This window comes from Tupaia chinensis, unplaced genomic scaffold (assembly GCF_000334495.1).
Source record: "Tupaia chinensis unplaced genomic scaffold, TupChi_1.0 Scaffold000014_1, whole genome shotgun sequence".
Taxonomy (NCBI): domain Eukaryota; kingdom Metazoa; phylum Chordata; class Mammalia; order Scandentia; family Tupaiidae; genus Tupaia; species Tupaia belangeri.
In genome coordinates, this window is record NW_006159444.1 from 5357404 (window position 1) to 5378217 (window position 20814).

Below are 20814 nucleotides of genomic sequence, written 5' to 3' on the forward strand. Positions count from 1 at the left end.
CGGCCCGGGTGCTGAGCGCACTGAGTGGTGGCCGCGATCCTGCGATGTGGCCTAGGCCGTCCCTGAGCGGCGCTGTGGTTTCTGCTGCTTTTCCTTGGCCTGGCCCGGACTGAAAGGGGAGGCTGGACCACGAAGGCTGCTTCCCGGGGCCGGAGTTCTTTCCGCAGTGTAGCGAAAATCCCAGCCATTTTAAGCATGGCTGCAAAGAGCCGTTAAATGAGAGGCTGAATAAGAGCCAAGGTTTTTGTCGCTTTAACTGCTAGCGATAGCAGAACTGCAGAACGGATGCAGGGAGCTGCCACGCCACTCGCTGCAAGAACTCACCCCTGCTGGGACTCCTATGTAATTTGTGCTGATTTTGTTGTGGACATTTAAAATAAATGTAACCAGCGCTTTGCCCCCCAACCCCGCCCGTCTGCATTGTCCTTTTGCGCTTTCATCCTACAATGGGTCCACTTAGTGAGTGCCTCTCAATTCTATTCCTTTTTATAGGCTATTGTTTTAGTAAAATAAAGCTTCCAGAGAGCTGAAAATACGGGCCCACACTCCAAGGTGCTATGGGTTAACTTCAGTTGGGTGCCTGCCCTTTCTAGTATTGACCTTTTTATACTGCAGAGCAAGGTGTATAAATCACTAATATTTTAGCCTGAGCATGCAGAAATTTTAATAATAAAGTCGGGGCAAAGACATCTTAATCTACATTTATTTGATTTATCACAAACCAAAGTGAATTGATAAATCAGTAAGTTTTATTTTGCATTCTGAATTTTAAATATCCAGGATGTTTTGTAATTGTTGAAAGGTAATTTTTAGAAAGAAAGTAATTCACCACTAATATTACATTCCTTTAAACTGGGTATTTCTTACTTAATAAACTTCTGGTTTATATAAGCTTATTCTGAGCCGAGGAATTGTCATGTCATTGGAACTGCCATGTCTAAAAGTTCAAGAAGTGATAGGCCAGTAGTGTGAAATGCCCCCAAGAGTCAACAGCAGAGGAACCCACTCCTAAAATTCTGTCAACAATCCAACTCCTTTCTTTTTAGTTTTAAAGCTTCTCTTCAAAGAGTATGTAAATAGATTAATATGCCACAAACTCATCCACCAAAAACCCAAGCAATAGCAAGTAAACTCTAGGTGTGTTTTAAGTCAGAGTAAAAGCTGCCGTAGTGACAGCTTTTTTATCTTCAAGTTCATGCAAAGTTTGTATTCACACTTCTGTAAAATGATGTAAAAACGTATTTACTCCTACCCAAAGGAGATGCACCTTGTAATCCTGTGTTTTCAAGGACCCACTGCACGTCCGTGGAAAAGAGGAGATGATGTACCTAGTTCAGAAATTACCAAAATAGAGTAGGGAGTGAAAGAAATGTTTCAGGCTGGTATGGCACTGGCTTGGCATCACTTCTTTGGTACTGGGGACTTTGCTGCCCCCTGTTACTGTCCCTTGTTGCTTTACCTTTCTCTGTAGTAACTTGGAGAACTTGGGAGAATAGCACACCAGGCTGGCACAGAAAAGGAAGACTGGAAAACTGCTTGCCTGCTGGAGAGCTTTACCCCCAATTTCAAATGGCACCCAGCAAAAGGGCATTCATCACTTTTGTCATTTCCTTAAACCTTTGAATCCCAAATGGGGCCCTGAAAATCTAAAAATTACAAATAATTATTAGGGCATTTATGAAATTATGAACATGCTCAAATAGGTTGTAATTTTTGCCAGCATATTAAACTGTTCAAATGTTGTAAATAAGTTTTCAGTAGTTCCACAATGCTGAGATGCCCACTAAGGTATGAAATCAGTAGCCAAGGACACATAACAGTTGACAGGCCAAGACCGCTTGGGACCATTGGTTTTCCTTTAGTACAGAGGCCAAGTTAGAGAGCGTTGTTCATGTCCATGTACATAAACCCCGGTTCACATGCATGTGATGGGCAACATATGACTCTCACTTGAAGAAAGCTCAGCGTGCAAAAATACAAAATGTGTAAAGGACCTTTATGTATCTGGTTAAGTACTTTCTTTACTTAGCAAGAGGTTTTTAGTGTACTGTTCCTTTAAATAGGGTAGCCCTCTCCTGAGTTCTGCACCAAGCTGGGTGAGCATCAGAGTCATCTGAGCTTGATTTCAGAGTGTGCCTATGTCCTGCGCCAGGCTAGTCATTTGGATTCTTTGGGTCCCCTGTGTGATCTGGAACATGAGTGGTGCGAGCATGGTCTACAGACCCTCCTGAATCAATCCCAGGGATTCTTTCAGTATTCTTCCAGGATTCCATGAGATCACAGTATTTTTATCATAAGATATTATGGACCTTTTTCACTATGTTAACAAAACACGGTGACATCGTGCAGATGAGTATTACTCATTTAGCTGGTACTTTCCGAAAGACAAATAGGTTGTTAAGATGCTTCTCCTTTTTAAGGCTGAATTTTCTTCAATACTCAACCAAAACAAATATCACAGCAGAGTAAATGCAGACTCCAGTTGTGTTCTATTAGAGAGAACTGTGGGCCCAGCCACAGTGGTGTGAGTGGTAGGGAGCCGGTGCAGGGCTGGAGCCACATGGGAGGCCTGGGTTTGGGCTCTCTGACCAACCTGAACGGCTGGGCACAGTCATGCGTGCCTGTGACCCTGGCTGAGAGGCTGGCGCAGGCAAGACCCCATCTCGCACTTTCCCTCTTTCTCATTAGAAAAAAGATAATTATAGAGACAGGAAAAGATGCCACTTTGCTATTTTTTTGTTGTCTTTGAAAATATAATACTTTTTTCATAAGAATGTGTTTCTATTAACATATTTATTACTTTCGATTGAATTCATTTCTTAATTTCTCCATTTAATTTCAACTGTAGTAAATATCGGTAGTTATAATTTATATAAGCAAAATCTCTATGTTTTCCTCAGTAATTTTAAAAAATTACAGAGTCTTAGCACCATAAAGTTTGAAAACCCCAGCCCTAAAATACTGAAATATATTATCCACTTAAGACTTTGAGGGCCAGTCCTGTAGCCTAGTGACTAATGGAGCTGGATTCCACATGACCAACCTCAGTCCAAATCCCAGCTCCAGCGGCTTGAAAAACAGGCCAGGCATGTGTGTGTGTGCGTGCCCCAAATCCCGACAGGGTAGGAAAATGAAAGAGAAGGAACTGCAGCATGACCCCATGGGGGTTGCTTTCCCTTTCTCTTTTTCTCTCTGCAAATGCACATGCCCTTTGACCAAAAAAAAAAAAAGAAAGAAAGAAAGAAATGTAAAAGAAGACAGGGACTAGCAGATGGCATAGTGGTTACATTGCTGAACTTCCACATGGCTGACTGCAGTTCAAGTCCTGCACCCACGTGTGCATGTGTGCCCCCAAGATCCCTAGAAGAGAGAATTACTGTGTGGCCATCCTCCCTAGGGGGGCGATTTCTCACTTTTTCTCCTACTGTCTCTCTCTCTCTCTGGCAAGCACACACACTGTAAGGCAAAAACCTCTAAAAAAAACAAATACATTTGGAATTCACCTGTGTCATACTCTGAACAAGATATGTAGGTGATTATATTTTCTTCAGATTAATTTTACAGATCATATGGCATACAAAAAACTCTATTTTGGTGGGCTGTCAGAAGTGGATTAGGTTGTTTCACTGGAGATGGACAGTGAGAGGGAAAGTGGGAAATCACCTCCAGGGGGGATGGCCACACCACAATCCCTTCTCTACTCTCTGGATTTTGGGCGCGTGCGCTCGCACACACACGCCTGCCATGATTTTTAAGCCGTGGCCTCTGGGAATCACTGTGTTCATTAGTGTAGGAATCCAGTGCCTTGTCACCATGTCATCTTCTGGCCCCAAGAATTAGGTTTTACATTTTGCTGTGTATGATTGTACGTAGATTTCCTTAAAGTTCATTGTAGCATAATGCCTTTAGAATTACCACATTCATATCAACTCTTTTTAGCCATAAATCTCTCACCCACTTCTGCTTGACATCTAAAATGTCCCTGAACTGCCTTCTCCTGACCCCAACTTAAAATCAGAAATTAAATCTTATATAAATACAAGCGTAAGCAAAATATCATCGAAAAGACAGGTCTTTTACAAATGCAGTGCTTTTCAACATGGGAAGAAGTACTATTAGTTAGTTTATGCCCTGCCTTTTTCTAATCACTGTGGAAGAGGGTTGACTAAAGAAATGTTAGGAAAAATACACCATTTCGTTATCACAACTAAATAAGCTGCATCTCCACCTTTGAAATGCTGTTTTTAAATATATTAAGGGACCAGCAGTTAGCATAATGGCTATGTCGCTGGACTCCCATGTAGTCGACCATGGTTCGCGTCCCCAGTGGCTTAAAACTCATGCCAGGCGCATATGCATGCGTGCCCAAGATCCCGAGAGGAGAATGGAGGAGAAGGGATTGTGGCGTGGCCATCCCCCCTGGGGGGTGATTTCTCACTTTCTGTCTCTCTGTCTCTCTGGCTTTCTGGCGAGCGCACGTGCCCTATAGCAAAAACCTCTCAAAAAAAAAAAAAAGATTAAATATATTAAAATTCACATGATCAACCTCATTCAGGTTTACTTCATGGGCTCTCCAATGTGAATTATTAATAATACTAATTGAGAAAGCAGCTTTTCATCCTGGTAAGTGATCTAAACTACTTGAAAGAATCAATCTTACTTGTGGGTAATGCGTCCATGCATTACGGTATTCATTTAGTCTTCACTTAAATAAAACCGAGGACTGCAGAGGCCCTTTTAGTGCCCTTGAAACGGGTAGTCTAAGTGGTGTTTAGTGTCTTAGAAGAGCTATTATCTTTAAAAAATGAATGATCATTTCCCACAAGCTGTTTTGGTCTCCTGTTCTTCATACTGAAAGTGAAGGAGAAACACAGATTGTCAAGGTACAGCACAGTGATGTGGGTGCCCTTCAGCACCTCCGAGAGACTGGCTTAAGGATCAGCTACGTGTGCTCACTAGGGGAAACCGAGAGCATTTGACAGCTAGGTAGTCCGTGTCCCCTCACCAATGTGGGAAACGGGGACAAAAACCAAAGCATGAAACAGTTTAAGAGATCATTTCTATTTGGCTTCAGTGTTTTTTTGCTTATTTCACCATGGATATGTCCTGTAGTCTGTGAATTCATATAGAGGAAAAAAAAAACTTAATATATCTTATAAAAATCTATTTTTGGAGGTGGGAGAGATTTTTGCCATAGGGCTCATGCCCTCGCCAGAGACAGAGAGACAGAAAGCAAGAAATCATTCCCCTACGGGGGACAGCCACGTGTCAGGCCCTTCTCCTCCACTCTCCTCTCAGAATTTTGGACATGCACTCACACCTGGTATAAGTTTCAAGCCTCCAGATCTGGGACTTGAGCTGCGGTTGGCCATGTGGGAGTCCAGCGACATAACCATTACACTCTGCTGGTCCCATAAAAACCCATTTTTTAAATTTAAGTTTATTAATTACCTTCATGAGTGAAAGAGAGACAGAGCACATGTAGCAGAGTTGTGATGCCACAACTCACCCCAGCCTCAGTCAGCCCCAGGTCATGAGCATGCATGCCCAGCAGACTAAAAGGGTTCAAATGCAAAACCAGAACTTTCCCCATGGGTCCGCCTTGCAGGGAGTCATGTTTACTGCTGAGCCACTGCCTGACCCTCTCAAAATATTCACTTTTAAGATTGCTTCCCTTGGGCCAGCTGGTGGTATAGTGGTTAAGGCAGCTGGACCCCATGTGACCAGCTATGCAGTTCAAGTCCCGGACGTGCAGCTTAGAAAACATGCCAGGTACGTGTGTGTGGATGCCCAAAATCATGAGACGAGAATGGAGCAGAAGGGATTGCGACATGGCCATCCCCCTTGGCAACCGGAGAATTCCTTACTATCTCTCTCTTTTCATCTCCTTCTGGGTAGTGCATGCACCCTATAGAAAATTATATACACATATATGTACATATATACGTATATTAAAAAATATATATTGCTTCTCTTCTCCATTGCTGCAGTTCCCTTCTGCTTTACTATTCTAATTTAGTAAAGACAGTTGATTCTTTTTATTTAGCCTTTTCTTAAAAAAATAAGTTCCATTTGCAGTATTAAATGGCTGGGGATTTTATATAGGACTTCCCTTTGATGTCCGATGGTCAATAAGAATTTTTAGGAATGCTCTGTAGAGTGAGGCAGTGTTGTGGGAAGAGCATGGACCCTAGACTCTGCAGACCAGGATTCAGTACTGGCTGTCATTTGTTGACACTGTCTGAAGTGTGGTGTAGTGTCTTAAGGAGTCAGACACTGCCAGCTTCTCTGAAGACGCTCAGACATAAATCAGTCAGGACTTGAGCTCCAAAGCAGCACAGCCAATGTGCACCTACATTTAAGGCTTGGGTGTCTTCAGAAATATCCCAGTCCCAACACATCTGAAGCTCATTCACGCTCTTCTCACCAAACTGGGTTTTGCCCTGTGTCCCCACATCTATCCGGTACACAAATAAAAAGCCTAGTGGTCATTGTAAACTGTTCAGTCTTCCCCATCCACGATCCATCAGCCGTTCTGCTGACTTTCTATCTTCTGAATAGCTTTAGAGTCCTGCCCCTGTCCCTCTGCATTCACCATCACCAGCTTCCCATCCTGTCTCTCTAGCCCACCTTCTAACAGTTTCTCCTCACCCACTTCCTGTCCCTCCCCCCAGCTTGTCAGTTTGGTTAGTTCTCCTGTCAAAGCCATCTGATGGTCCAGATCAGATGACCTTTACTTTAGATACCTCCTGTCACCCTGCTTCAGATCCCCTCTGGTGGTTTCCCATTGCTTTTTATTTTTTATTTTTTTTTTGCTAAAGGGCAATTGCACTGGCCAGAAAGACAGAGAGAGACAGAGAGACAGAAATCAACCCCCGGGGGCATGGCCACGCAGCAGCCCCTTCTCCTCCATTCTCCTCTTGTGATCTTGGGCACACATGCACATGTGCCTGGTGTGAGTTTAAACTACCAGGTCCAGGACTCGAACCACGGTCAACTACATGGGAATCCAGCAACATAGCCATTATGCTAACTGCTGGTCCCATTTCCCATTGCCTTTTGTTTTTTGTGTTTTTTGTGGGTTTTTTTATAGGTTTTTGCTATAGGGCGTGTGTGCTCACCAGACAGACAGAGAGAGACATAGAGACAGAAAGCAAGAAATCACCCCCCAGGGGGGATGGTCACGCCCTTCTCCTACACACACACACACACACACACACACACACACACACACACGCTCGCGCCTGGCGTGAGTTTTAAGCCACCGGGTCCGGGACACAAACCACGGTCGACTACGTGGGAGTCCAGCAACATAGCCATTACGCTAACTGCTGGTTCCCTCCCATTGCTTTTAAGATATGGACCAAAATCCTAAACATGACCTCAGTGTCCAGCCGCACTCTGCTCTGGCTCTTGATTCTTCAGGGTTATTGTGGGCTCTAACTCACTTATAAGCAGAAGTTAATTATTAGCACAAAGAAGCACGAGTGACATGTTTAAACTGACCAGTTCTAAAATATAGTGTGTGTTAAGCTCATTAGAATTTTTAGGCCAACCTGGGGTAAATAGAAACCGAGCTGCTCTCCGAAATCACCCAGCTAGTCAGGGGCTAACCCATGGCTCTTCTCTCCAAACATCTAGTTATCGATTTACTGAAGAAATGTTAAACACTAGGCAGTGTGCGAGGCACTAGGGTGAAGGAGCAGACGATAAAGAAGACTCCAGCTGCGGGGAAACATCAGGCTTCGTGTACACTGGATCTTCATAGATGCTCCAGGGCAAGAGAGGCCACCTAATTCTGAGGGTCAGGGACAAGGAGGGGGTCGGGGGCAGAGGGCATAAGTAGTCAGGCCCCCTGGAAGCGGCATGTGCAGAGATTCAGAGCACAGGTTCTAAGCCCCTGTTCAGTGGGCCCCCTCTCCTGCCGTTGTGAGCAGAGATAGCATTGCTGAGTGAACAGCGAGGGCAAGGCCTTGAGCAGTGACCGTAGACTCCTAGGAGCCAGGTTATGGCCAGGCACTCGGCCTTCTGGGAAAAGAGACTGCCGTCCCTCCCCTTATCTGAGTTCATCCACAAGTTTCAAAGTGGATAAGTCACATTTCATCTCCATTAGCAACATACTCCGATGAAACTGATAGTTTGTCAATGCCTGGATTTCGGAACAAACTGGACACTAGAGCACCTCAAAGGGTCACCACTCTGGCCCAGGCGAGGTGGACCAGAGCGCAGTGCTCTGCAGTGCTGGGGGCTGTGGGGACCAGGGCTAGTTCCAGCCGCCTATACACTCCAGGTCAGGCTGGCGGGACAGCTGGGGGAGCAACGTGCCGGCGGGACAGCCGGGGGAGCAACGTGCCGTGAGACCTCGTCGAGAGGTCCCCTCTCTCATATCTCAATTTTAGAAAAGAAATAAATATAAAAAAAGGAAATCACCAAGTCGATTGACAATCTTATATCAAGAAAATAATTAGATACAATTCAATGCCATAAAGTAAAATTTTATGATGTAATATTTTTGCATTAGCTAACTCTTTTTTCCATATACTGCCAGTAGTGCCAGCTGTCCTGGGAGGATGTACTGACATTCTGTCCTTTCTAGCTATTGCTGTGTGAAAGTCCGCTCCAACCGCCCCAACCCCTTCTGGGTATATGCATATTGTGTCTTTGCTTGCAAAATGAAGAGGGAGCAGCACTCAGTTGGACCCATAATTTGGAGGATTGTCTTTAGTTGGTATGTGCAAAAAGAAGTCATTGGTTTGGATTAGCACCAGCATTTGTGGTGCCAGGGAAGCAGTGGTTGGATGGAGCGGGGCCTTGTGGGCTGTGCTGAGGAATCCAGGCTTCATCTTGTGGCTGTAGGGACTCCAGAAGGGTTACAAGCTGCACAGGAACTTCAGGTCTGCTCTTTGGAAAGATCGTTCTATGATGTGGATTGACTGAGAGGCTAGAACCGGAGATGGAGGAGTTGGGAGGTAAGTGAAGGTGTGGCAGTGGAAGCAGTTTCAGCTGATGGGACACCGGGGACTGATGTGGGGATGGGGGAGATGGTAGTCTGAAGGATGAATTAGGATTTCTGACTTGGTCAAAGGGTGGATGATGGTGCTAGGCACTGAGCTAGGAGGTACAGGAGGAACTGGCCTGTGTCCCTAGTTTTGGCTGTCTGTTTAGGGAAATAGGGCCAAGCAGACGCAGAGGACTTGAATTCTATTTTCTCGAGATCAGGTTTAGCCTCCTGTAGGGTAGCCAGGTAGAAATGGATGAGATCACAGAAAAAGGCTGCAGAATGAGGAGTGGGCTGTGGGCCAGGATCAGGAACATCAGCAGGAGGAATGCTTGCTTGAGGGAGGTTCAAACAGAGTAGCTGGAGGTAAGATGAAAACCAGAGAGCAGGTGGCCTGGAAGCTGAGGACCAAAGATTCATCAAAGGAGGAGCAGCCCAGAAAGCCAGTGCATCACACAGCCCAGAGCAGAGGTCCTAGGTGACCTCCGTGAGCCATTGAGCCATTGCTGCGGGGCAGGTGGGGAGGGGCAGCCACCCACTGCGGTCTGGTAAGCAGTTAATGGAGGTGAGAAAAGCATTTCCTCGAAGGAGGGGTAGCCTTAGGCAGTAGCCTGGAGCAGTCACATCCCCTGAAGATGCCACATCCTCAGCTCTATACAGCATTTGTGTGCAAATCAAGCCTCAGAGAAATGGGTGCACAGGGGTCAGGAGGAGGAAGAGAAAGGCAGGTTTTAAAAACGGGCTGGAGGGTGGGGTGGAGCCATACCCTGGTGCACTTCTGGTGGGTCTGCTGCTGGTGCCCTCCTCCATCCTCTTGCCCCTTTTCTCCAGCTGATTCTCACATGGATTCTACGGAGTTTGTTTTTGTTGTTCTTCCCTAGAAAAGTGTTTTAGTCTCCAACATAAGAATTGTTTCATGTGTGTGTGTGTGTGTGTGTGTGTGTGTGTGTGTGTTTTAATGATAGGGATGGACATTTTTAAAGATTGTTTAAAATAATTATTTATTTTATTTTACTTATTTAATTCTCCAGAGACAGAGTGAGGGTGGGGTGGAGGGAAGGAGTGAGAAGTAAGCCACCAGGTCCGAGACTCAACCATGGTTGGCCATGTGGGAGTCCAGCGGGTTAACGACCACACCACCTGCTGTCCTCAAGATTTATTTTTATGATAGCGCATGTGTGTGCACAAGAGAGAGTAAGTGAGTGCACCCCTCCAATGGGACACAGGCAACAGCAAAATAATATTTCTTACTAATTTAGAGCAAGCACATATTCTGCCACTTTCTGTTTCCATCATCTTGGGTAAGCTACCTACCCTCTTTAACTCTTGTTTCCTCATTTATAAAATGTGGATAGCAGGGCCAGCAGGTGGCGTGGAGGTTAAGATGCTGGATCTCACTTAGCCAGCTGTGCAGTTCAAATCCTGGACCTGGTGCCTTGAAAATCACACAGAGTATGTGTGCATGCATGCCCAAAATCCTGAGCAAAGAGGAGGAGAGGGATTGCTTCGTGGCCATCCCTCCAGGGGGATAGTTCTCACTTTCCTTCTCTGTCTATTATAAGCCCACACACCCTGTAGCAAAACCTAAAATAAATAAATGTGGGTAGCAATACCTCAAATACAAAATCAGTTAGTGTGAATTTAAATGCATAACATGTGGAAATGAATGGTTCATAGTAGCACTCCATAAGTAGCGATTTTTCTCCTTACCATGAAGGGACCAATAAAAATATGTTACTGTACTTGAAGCTATTGTCAGAACCCAACACCTGAAGCTGTGGGACCTAACACTGTGTGCATGTAGGTGAGTGAGATCCGAGTCATGTGATGGGCAACACTTCACAGGCGGGTGTCAGAGGGTATTAGACTTTCTTGTAAAGAAGGGCAGATCAAGGGCCAGAAGGTGGCATGGTGGTTAAAGTGCTTGATTCCCACATGGACAGCTATGCAGTTCGAGTCCCAGACCTGGTGATTTGAAAAACACATTGGACACATGTGCGTGTGTGCCCAATATCCTGAGAGGAGAATAAAGGAGAAGGAACTGGGGCATAGCCATCCACTTAGGAGGCTGATTTCTCACTTTCCCCATCTCTCTCTGTGTCTCTCTCTCAGGAGAACATGCACCTTATGACAAAAAAAAAAAAAAAAAAAAATCAGTAAGACTGAAAAGAAAGTATTTTGTCCTGTTGGAGAGAATAGCCTTGATCCTTGAAGACAAGCTTCTAAGTGGCCTCCTCATGGAGGTCAGGTAGAGCAGTTTATAATCTAGGTTACTTGGCAACCAAGTGACAGCTTGTTTCTGTCCTCACTTCCTAATCTGAGTGGTTGCACCTTTTCTGACATGCACAGAAAGCACTGGAGAACTCAGTCGCTGATCTGTACAGTCGGTTTTTAGGTTTCCATGGGCCCACAGTCCAGGTCTTTGTACCTAAATTACTGCAAAGTTGAGTGGCTATCCTATCTGTCATACTTGGCTATGGCTCTTAGTAGAAAACACGAAATTTGACATCCTAGATTCTTGTTTTGTGACTTGATCAACTCTCTTAAATAAGGATTATCCGGTAGTTCATTCTTTTTGTTAATTTCTGAATCTACCAGAACATCTCTGGAGTGGAAAGAGAGCAGGCAGTCTAGCACCTGTTAATTAAGAATCTTTAAGAATGTTAAAGGCTCAGTGTGGGTCCAAATCATTTTTGTTTGTTTGTTTTTAATTTTTTTAATTCTTCTTTTTATTTTTTTTTTAAGTTTTCTATAGGGTTCTTGTACTTCTCCAGAAAGAGACAGAGAGGAAGAGATAGACAGGAAAAGTGAGAAGACACCCTCCAGGGGTTGGGGATGTGGCCAGATTTCAGATTTGGGGCACACATGCACATGTGCCCAGCATGAGATCCAGCTGCCTTAACTTTTGCACCACCTGCTGGCCCCAGATTTTGATTTTTTTAAAGCTTATTGGTATTATATTCTCTACAGTAGCTTCCCTAACTCTGATGTTAAGCATATTGTTATTTTTAATGAATATGTACTAGGCTTTTTAAAATTAAAGTTTTCTCTTGAGAACATTATAGATCCACATGTAGTTGTAAGAAATAATGCAAAGAGATCCCATATATCCTTTATGCAATGTCTAACGATGAAAAAGTCTTGCAAAACTATAATACAAGACAGGTTAAGCATCCCTAATCTGAAAATCTGAAATGTTCTGAATTCTAAAGTTTTTTTTTTTTCAAATTATTTATTTTATGTTCATTTATTTACTTATTTATTTATTTAAAAATTCACCAGAGAGAAACAGAGAAAGGGAAAGTGAGAAAGAAAGCCACCATATCCAGGACTCGAACTGCGGTCAGCTATATCAGAGTCCAGCACCTTAACCACCATACCACCTGTCAGCCCACAAAATCTGAAACTTTGAGCCACTGACATGAAACCACAAGTTGGAAATTCCACACCTGACCTCATGTGACAGGTCACAGTCAAATGCTGCAATGCAAAGCTATTGTATAAAATTGCCTCAGGCTCTAAGTGTAAGGTGTATATGAACAATAAATTAATGTCATGTTTAGAGTTGGGTCCCATCTCAAAAATATCATTGTGTATATACATATATTTCAGATTTTAAAATCACCCCCAAAATAACCAAACTCCAAAACTCTTCTGCTACCAGGCATTTCAGTTAAGGGACACTGAACCTGTGTCACAACCAGGATATCAACATTGATACGGTTGAGCAACAGAACATAAAGATCTGTCATGTTGTCCTATAGCCACATCCACCTGCTTCCTCTCACCCCACCACTAAGAATCTGTTCTCTTAGGACCAGCAGATGGCATAGCGGTTATGTCGCTGGACTCCCATATAGTAGACCATGGTTCTAATCCTGGATCCAGGAGCTTAAAACTCACGCCAGGCGCATGTGCATGTGTGCCTTAAATCCAGAGAGGAAAATGGAGGAGAGATTGTGGTGTGTCCATTCCTTTTAGGGGGTGATTTCTCGCTTTCTCTGTCTCTGATTCTCCAGTAAGCACACACTTTCTATAGTAGAAAAATCTCTCTCTTAAAAAAAAAAAAAAATCTGTTCTCTTTCTATAATTTTCAAGAATATTGTGATATGCAGTCATACAGTGTGTAACCTTTTGAGATTGGCTTTTTTCATTAAGCATTCACCAAGTTGCATACATCAGTAATTCATTTCTCATGGCTGAGTAGTTTTCCATGGTCTGGGCATATAAGGCTGTGTGTAACCATTCATTGAAGGACGTCTGAATGTTTCCAGTTTTTGACTATTAGCAATAGAGCTGCTATGAACATTTGTGAACAGACTTTTGCGTGAACCCAAGTTTTCATTTTTGGGGGCTAAAATGTTCAGGAGTACAGTTGCTGAATCTTGTAATTACATGTTTACTTTTCTGTTTTGTTTTGTTTTGTTTTTTAATTGCTGTTTTCCAACATGGCTGTATTATTTCACATCACCACCAGCAATGCATGAGTGATCCGGTTTGACCCACACCCTTGTTAGTGTTTGGCATTATTGCTATTTTTTACTTTAGCCATCATGATAGCTGTGTAGTGGTATCGTGGGTTTTAATGTGTTTTCCTTTAGTGGCTAATGCTGCTGAATATGTTTTCAGGTGTTTATTTGCTCTCTGTATAACCTCTTTGGTGTATTATATCTTCAAATCTATTGCACATTTCTAATTTGATTTTTTTTTAAATGTTGAATTTTGAGAGATTTTTATGTATTGCAGATTCTAGTCCATTGTGAAAGGACTGGTTTGCAGAGGTTTTCAAATTTCCCCTAGTCTTCAGCCTGTTTTTGTTTTTTTTTTTATCATCTTAATAGAGCAAATGTTTTTCATTTTGATGAAGTCCAACTTATTTTTTACTTTATGGATTCTACTTTTGATTTCAAGTATAAGAAACTCTTTGCTTAGTCCCAGATTCTTAGATGGGTTTTTTTGTTTTTGTTTTTTGAGAGGTTTTTGCTATAGGGCACGTGCATTCGCCAGAAAGATAGAGAGACAGAGAGATAGAAAGCAAGAAATCACCCCCCAGGGGGGATGGCCATGCCACAGTCCCTTCTCCTCCATTCTCCTCTCAGGATCTTGGGCACGCACACACATGTGCCTGGTGTGAGTTTAAGCCACCGGGTCCGGAACTCAAACCGCAGTCGACTACATGGGAGTTCAGCGACATAGTCATTATGCTAACTGCTGGTCCCCAAAATGAGAAAGCAAGCTGCCAGGTCTGGGACTGGAACCACAGTCAACCATGTGGAAGTCCAGCTGCCTTAACCACCAGGCCACCTGCTGGCCCCTAGTTTTGTATTTTACATGTAAGCCCATTATTCATTTTGAGTTCATTTTTATATAAGGTATGAGATTTAGGTCAAGGTTTTTTCTGTTCCATCTTACTTTTTTTGTTGTTGTTTGCCTTTTTTTTTTTCTAATGGAAGTCCAGTTGATCTAGTACCATTTGTTTTTTACCTATAGAAGTCCAATTTATCTAGCACCACTTGTTGAGAAGATTACTCTTCCTCCACTGAATTGCTTTTGTGCCTTTGTCAACAATAGATTGTGCGTATTTATGTGGGTCTACTTATGGGCTCTCTACTCTGTCCCATTGACTCTACCCATACCACACAGTCTTGTATGCGGTAATATGTATCTTGAAATAGAATAAACTGATTCCCCCCACATTATGCTTTTTTAAAAATTATTTTACCTGGGAGCAGCAGATAGCATATGGTTACGTCACTGGACACCCACATAGTCAACTGCAGTCATGTCCTGGACCCAATGACTTAAAACTCATGCCAGGCGCATGTGTATGCATGCCCAAAATCTTGAGAGGAGAATGGAAGAGAAGGGAGTGCAGCATGGTCATCCCCGCTGGGGGGTGATTTCTGGCTTCTTTCTCTCTGTCTCTCTAGCGAGCACACACACCCTATAGCAAAAATATCTCTCTAAAAAAATTATTTTAACCTATACTGGTTCCTTTGGTTTTATATATACATTCTAAAATAATCTTATCCGTAGCTACAAAAAAATTTTTCATTTTTTAAGTAATTGTAAGTGACTTTTTTTAAAGAGATTTTTTGCTATAGGGTGCTTGTGCTCGCTAGAGAAACAGAAAGCAAGAAATCACCCCCCCGGGGGGTATGGCCACACCCCAGTCCCTTCTCCTCCATTCTCCTCTTGGGATCTTGGGCACATGCACACACGTACCCAGCATGAGTTTTAAGCTGCTGGGTCCAGTACTGGAACTATGGTCAACCATGTGGGAGTCCAGAGATGTAACCATTCTACCATCTGCTGGTCCTGTAAATTATGTATTTTTATCTTCAGTGTCCATGCGGTCATTGTTAGTATGTAGATTTACAGTTGATTTGTTTGTTTTGTATATTTATGACTTTGCCAAACTCATATTAGTTCAAGAAGTGTTTTACACATTCTTTAGGTTTTTCTACATTATAATTATGTTATCTACAAATAGAGGCAGTTTTGTTTCTTCCTTTCCATCTGTATGCCTTCTTATTTCTTTTCTTTATTGCACTAGCTAGTACTTCCAGTACTGTGTTGAATAGTGAGCATACGTCCTTGCCTTATTCTTAATGTTAGGGAGAAAGCATTCACTCTTTCTCACCATAAGTATAATGTAAAGTATAATGTTGGCCTATGTGTAGCAGGCTTTTATAAAAACTGTTTGTGGAAAGGGCAGTCTAGTGATTTGGTGAGCCGACAATATTAGTTGGCTCTAGGTAGATTAGGCAGGATAGGTTTGATAAGGTCACATGTCAGTAATGGAAATCATGGAACCTGGAGTCTGAACATTCGGATTTGAATGTTGACCTCTCCCCCTCACCCCAGTATTCCCCCCTCCAGCTCCCCTGCCTCCCCCCTGCCTTCCAGCTGGCCTTACACCTTTCACAGCCCACCTCCTTCTCCTGGAACAACATAGCTGAGCGCCAGTCCTGCTTCCCCACCTGATCGGTGCTGAGGCTAGGGAATCACGCAGGTGTCACCTGTTACATCAGTGGCCGGTGTACCCAGCAGGAACTGGGAAATTGCCCCAAGCTTAGTCATTTCACCCTGTCCTGATGTGATCCTGCCTCAGCTCCCTTAATTTATCTGTCTGCTTGGAAGATTTGAGAAATTCTGAGGGATCTTTAGAATTTGCATTTGGAATCTTAAACTGAAAGACTAAACAATCCAGGGATATTTGCCATGTCAGGGGCTTGATACACAAAAGCAGACTACAGGAGTTTGTTTCCTGGCTCCTCCACTTGCCATCTGTATAAGCTGGGGCGAGTCACTGTAACCCCTCATTTACCCTACATGACCTCATCTGTAAGAGGCAGATGACAGAACGACAGACGTACTCCCGAGGACTGTTATGAAACTACGCCAATGAATTTATGTACTATTCTGAGCAGCCCCTGGCTCGGTAGCTGTGATTGTATGTGAGCTATGATCATTACTATTGGTGACTATAAAGGACACATATTTATTTGAAAATCACCTTTCTTAAAAATAAAATTGTTTGCTTTGCAGATTTTTTAAAAAATGGATTTGGCCAACCATGGACTTATTCTCCTGCAACAGTTAAACGCTCAGCGAGAGTTTGGTTTCCTGTGTGACTGCACGGTTGCCATCGGCGATGTGTACTTCAAGGCACACAAATCAGTTCTTGCTTCATTCTCCAATTACTTTAAGATGTTGTTTGTCCATCAGACCAGGTAACTAAAGTGGTTGCTGATAATCAAATGACTATGGACTTCTCAATTCCATGTCCCTCTTCCCACTCCTCCTGCTCTTTGCTGCCATCAAGACCAGGGATCTCTCTACCTCTCCCTAGGCTCCTAGGCGCCCAGTTCCCGGGTGACTCCACTTTCCCCACCCCTTCTTGGTGACTCATGCTTTCACTAGCACTTGAGAATCACCGAGCCTGCCAGCCCCATGCCGCCCTCCACTCCAGATATCCTTACTGGGTGTCCCCTGCTTAGTCAGGATCGGGTCTGTTGCAAAGCCAGCAGCGTGTTCTGGGTTTACCCTCTGTCAGTAATCTGTGGATTTGTTACCTAAGCCCTTTCTCTCGCTCCTCCATCCCTGGCCCCCCTTCCAGTATGCCCCTAATGTCCAGTATTTATTAAATAAACCCACCTCCTTCTCCTGGAACAACATAGCTGAGCGCCAGTCCTGCTTCCCCACCTGATCGGTGCTGAGGCTAGGGAATCACGCAGGTGTCACCTGTTACATCAGTGGCCGGTGTACCCAGCAGGAACTGGGAAATTGCCCCAAGCTTAGTCATTTCACCCTGTCCTGATGTGATCCTGCCTCAGCTCCCTTAATTTATCTGTCTGCTTGGAAGATTTGAGAAATTCTGAGGGATCTTTAGAATTTGCATTTGGAATCTTAAACTGAAAGACTAAACAATCCAGGGATATTTGCCATGTCAGGGGCTTGATACACAAAAGCAGACTACAGGAGTTTGTTTCCTGGCTCCTCCACTTGCCATCTGTATAAGCTGGGGCGAGTCACTGTAACCCCTCATTTACCCTACATGACCTCATCTGTAAGAGGCAGATGACAGAACGACAGACGTACTCCCGAGGACTGTTATGAAACTACGCCAATGAATTTATGTACTATTCTGAGCAGCCCCTGGCTCGGTAGCTGTGATTGTATGTGAGCTATGATCATTACTATTGGTGACTATAAAGGACACATATTTATTTGAAAATCACCTTTCTTAAAAATAAAATTGTTTGCTTTGCAGATTTTTTAAAAAATGGATTTGGCCAACCATGGACTTATTCTCCTGCAACAGTTAAACGCTCAGCGAGAGTTTGGTTTCCTGTGTGACTGCACGGTTGCCATCGGCGATGTGTACTTCAAGGCACACAAATCAGTTCTTGCTTCATTCTCCAATTACTTTAAGATGTTGTTTGTCCATCAGACCAGGTAACTAAAGTGGTTGCTGATAATCAAATGACTATGGACTTCTCAATTCCATGTCCCTCTTCCCACTCCTCCTGCTCTTTGCTGCCATCAAGACCAGGGATCTCTCTACCTCTCCCTAGGCTCCTAGGCGCCCAGTTCCCGGGTGACTCCACTTTCCCCACCCCTTCTTGGTGACTCATGCTTTCACTAGCACTTGAGAATCACCGAGCCTGCCAGCCCCATGCCGCCCTCCACTCCAGATATCCTTACTGGGTGTCCCCTGCTTAGTCAGGATCGGGTCTGTTGCAAAGCCAGCAGCGTGTTCTGGGTTTACCCTCTGTCAGTAATCTGTGGATTTGTTACCTAAGCCCTTTCTCTCGCTCCTCCATCCCTGGCCCCCCTTCCAGTATGCCCCTAATGTCCAGTATTTATTAAATAAATAAATAAATTTATTTATTTATTCTTCACTCCTACTCTACTGGGAAGCTTGTATTCCCCTAATATCCCTGTTTTCTATCTTAGAGTATCTCTAGATCTGTGCTATTTTCTTCCTCCCCATCTCTCCTGTCTAGAGAAGAGGGCCTCTCAGTGTCTAAGGAAAACAAGCCTCCTCTCTCCCCCGTTCCCCCAGATCCTACTCTGAATTTTAATTCTGTCTTCTTTCCATATGCTTTGCATCCTCCTCTTGCCTTCACCCCTCCCAGCCCGCGGGGGATCGAGGCCTCCCCCGTGTTGCCGACTACTTGAGTTATGGGGCTGCTCGTCCTTGGTTTTACCACAGAAGGTCTTAAAAGGGTGGCCTGTGTCCCTGCTGGTACTTTGCTCATCCCACACTCTTCCTATCCATTTGCTCTGTGGTTTCCATCCCATCACTCTACTGAAATGGTTTCTCGGAGGTCACCCCTGCGTCAAAACCACTGTCCTTGCGCAGCATCTGCCCTCTCCCTCCTTCCTCGGCAGCTGCCATTTGCATCCACATGACTGAACACCCCCTGTCTGCCCTCTAAACGCGTGTCTTCGCAGACAGACTTCGGTCTCGGGTTATCTCATTCTTAGATTTCACCTCTGTAGGAACGTCCAATTTATAGCTCTGGCCTAGCTCTTTCTGTCTCCAGAACTCCTTCACAAGGCCAGGCATTTGGCGTTAATATCCTCCTTTTATCTTACTAAGCATGTTGAAAACGGAATTAAATCTCTTCTCTGAGGTCCCTCCTGATTTGTATTTTCTTACCTTCAAGTAACCCAGGCTTAGAAATTTCTTTCAGATCACATCTTATTTGTCCCCAAATCATGTTTTCTGCAAAATATTTGGCAGAAAAGTATGCTTTCCATCTCACTTCCATTTCCTAACCATTGCTGCTCTGCATTACTCTCCCTAAACACTGCCTTCACTGTGGTGTGCCTTTGATCAGAAGCCCACTGGATGGTGTTCTTTCTTTTTCTTTTTCTTTCTTTTCTTTTTTTTTTTTTGAGAGAGAGTTTTGCTATGGTGCTTGTATGTTTGCTAGAGAGACAGGGAGACAGAAAGTGAGAAATCAATCCCCAGGGAGGACGGCCATGCCACAGTCCCTTCTCTTCCATTCTTCCTAGGATCTTGGGTACACACGCACACATGCCTGGTGTGAGTCATAAGTTGCCAGGTCCAGGACTTGAACTGCAGTCGACTGTGGGAGTCCAGCAATGTAACCATTACTCCATCTGCTGGTCCCAATTCTTTAATCAGAAGCTAGGAAGATACCCAGTGCATGTCAGAATAATGAACGGGCTCCTGTCCTGTCATTCAGGGGCAGCCTGGCCTGCTCCAGCCTCCTCTCTGAGTGGGCTACACTGGAACACCTGCCCCTCATCTTCACCGTGGCTTGGCCTAGTTTTGTGTCATGGGCTCTTCTTTTCTGCATTTTGCTGGTATTCCAACCATTACCTAAGTCCCAGCTCCCATATCACGTCTTCTGCGACCCTTCCCAATTCAAGGAATGCAAAATGATCAAAAGTGATCTCTCTGTGTACTAACCTCCCCACATTTCTAAGCTTCTTAAGGGCAGCAAATGTTTGTGAATAGCACAGAGCAAAATTGAAGTATGAGGGGAATTCAAAAAGTTTATGGGGGACCAATCCCATGGCCTCGTGGTTAAGGGAGCCCAATTCCACCTGGCTGGCCTCAGTTTGAGACGTAGACCTGGCAGCTTAAGAATGACTGGGTGCATGTGTGTGTGTGTGTGTGTGTGTGTGTCCCAAATCCTAGCAGGATAGAGAAATGGAAGTTTGAAGGGATTACTGTGTGACCACACTCCAATGGGGAGTTCTGTCTTTCTCTTTCTCTCTCTGGCAAGTACATGTGCTCTCTGGCAAGTTAAAGAAAAACAACGTTTGTGGAAACATGGAATTAAAGTGTAAGTGTTTCCTTGAGGTTCAAATGATTTTTAAATCCATGCAGTTTTTTCCCCTTCCATTAACTTTTCGAAAACCCCCTATATTTGCACACAGTAGTATAACCACTTGATAAACTTCTGGAGGAGCAAGACAGAGGAGTATTAGGACAATAGGAATGAAGGCCAGAAGTCATTCATCCTGCAACACTGAGGGGCTCCCTTTAACTTCCTGGAGTTAGGGAACCTCATGACTAATGGGGTCTTCAGTCTCAGCACAGTGAATTAAATTGTCTTAAAAGACCTCGTGGCTAATGGGGACTTCAGTCTCAACACAGTGAATTAAATTGTCTTGAAAGATTTTAATTTTGAGGAGTAAATGAAAACCATGAGATGGGTTTTAATCAGATGCAGGAAACCGACCCTAAGTGTAGGGCAATACATAAATGCCTTTCTCCTAAGGGAATGCAATCTTCGATCTTCGTATAACAGAAGTCCCAAGATTAAGCA

The 20814-nt window shown here is 44.0% G+C and overlaps 1 protein-coding gene across 2 annotated transcripts in view; it reads left to right on the forward strand.

Annotated features, from left to right (window-relative positions):
- Positions 1-20814, forward strand: part of ZBTB2 (zinc finger and BTB domain containing 2) — a 28881-nt gene that overhangs the window by 1176 nt on the left and 6891 nt on the right. Inside the window, exon 2 of one of the 2 annotated variants that reach the window (XM_006140012.3) lies at positions 16550-16734. In XM_006140012.3, coding sequence (XP_006140074.1) covers positions 16562-16734 — 173 coding nt within the window. In that variant the 5' untranslated portion in view covers positions 16550-16561. Of the gene's footprint in view, positions 1-16549; positions 16735-17777; positions 17960-20814 lie in introns of those variants that run through there. The other variant, XM_006140011.1, reaches the window with a different exon arrangement.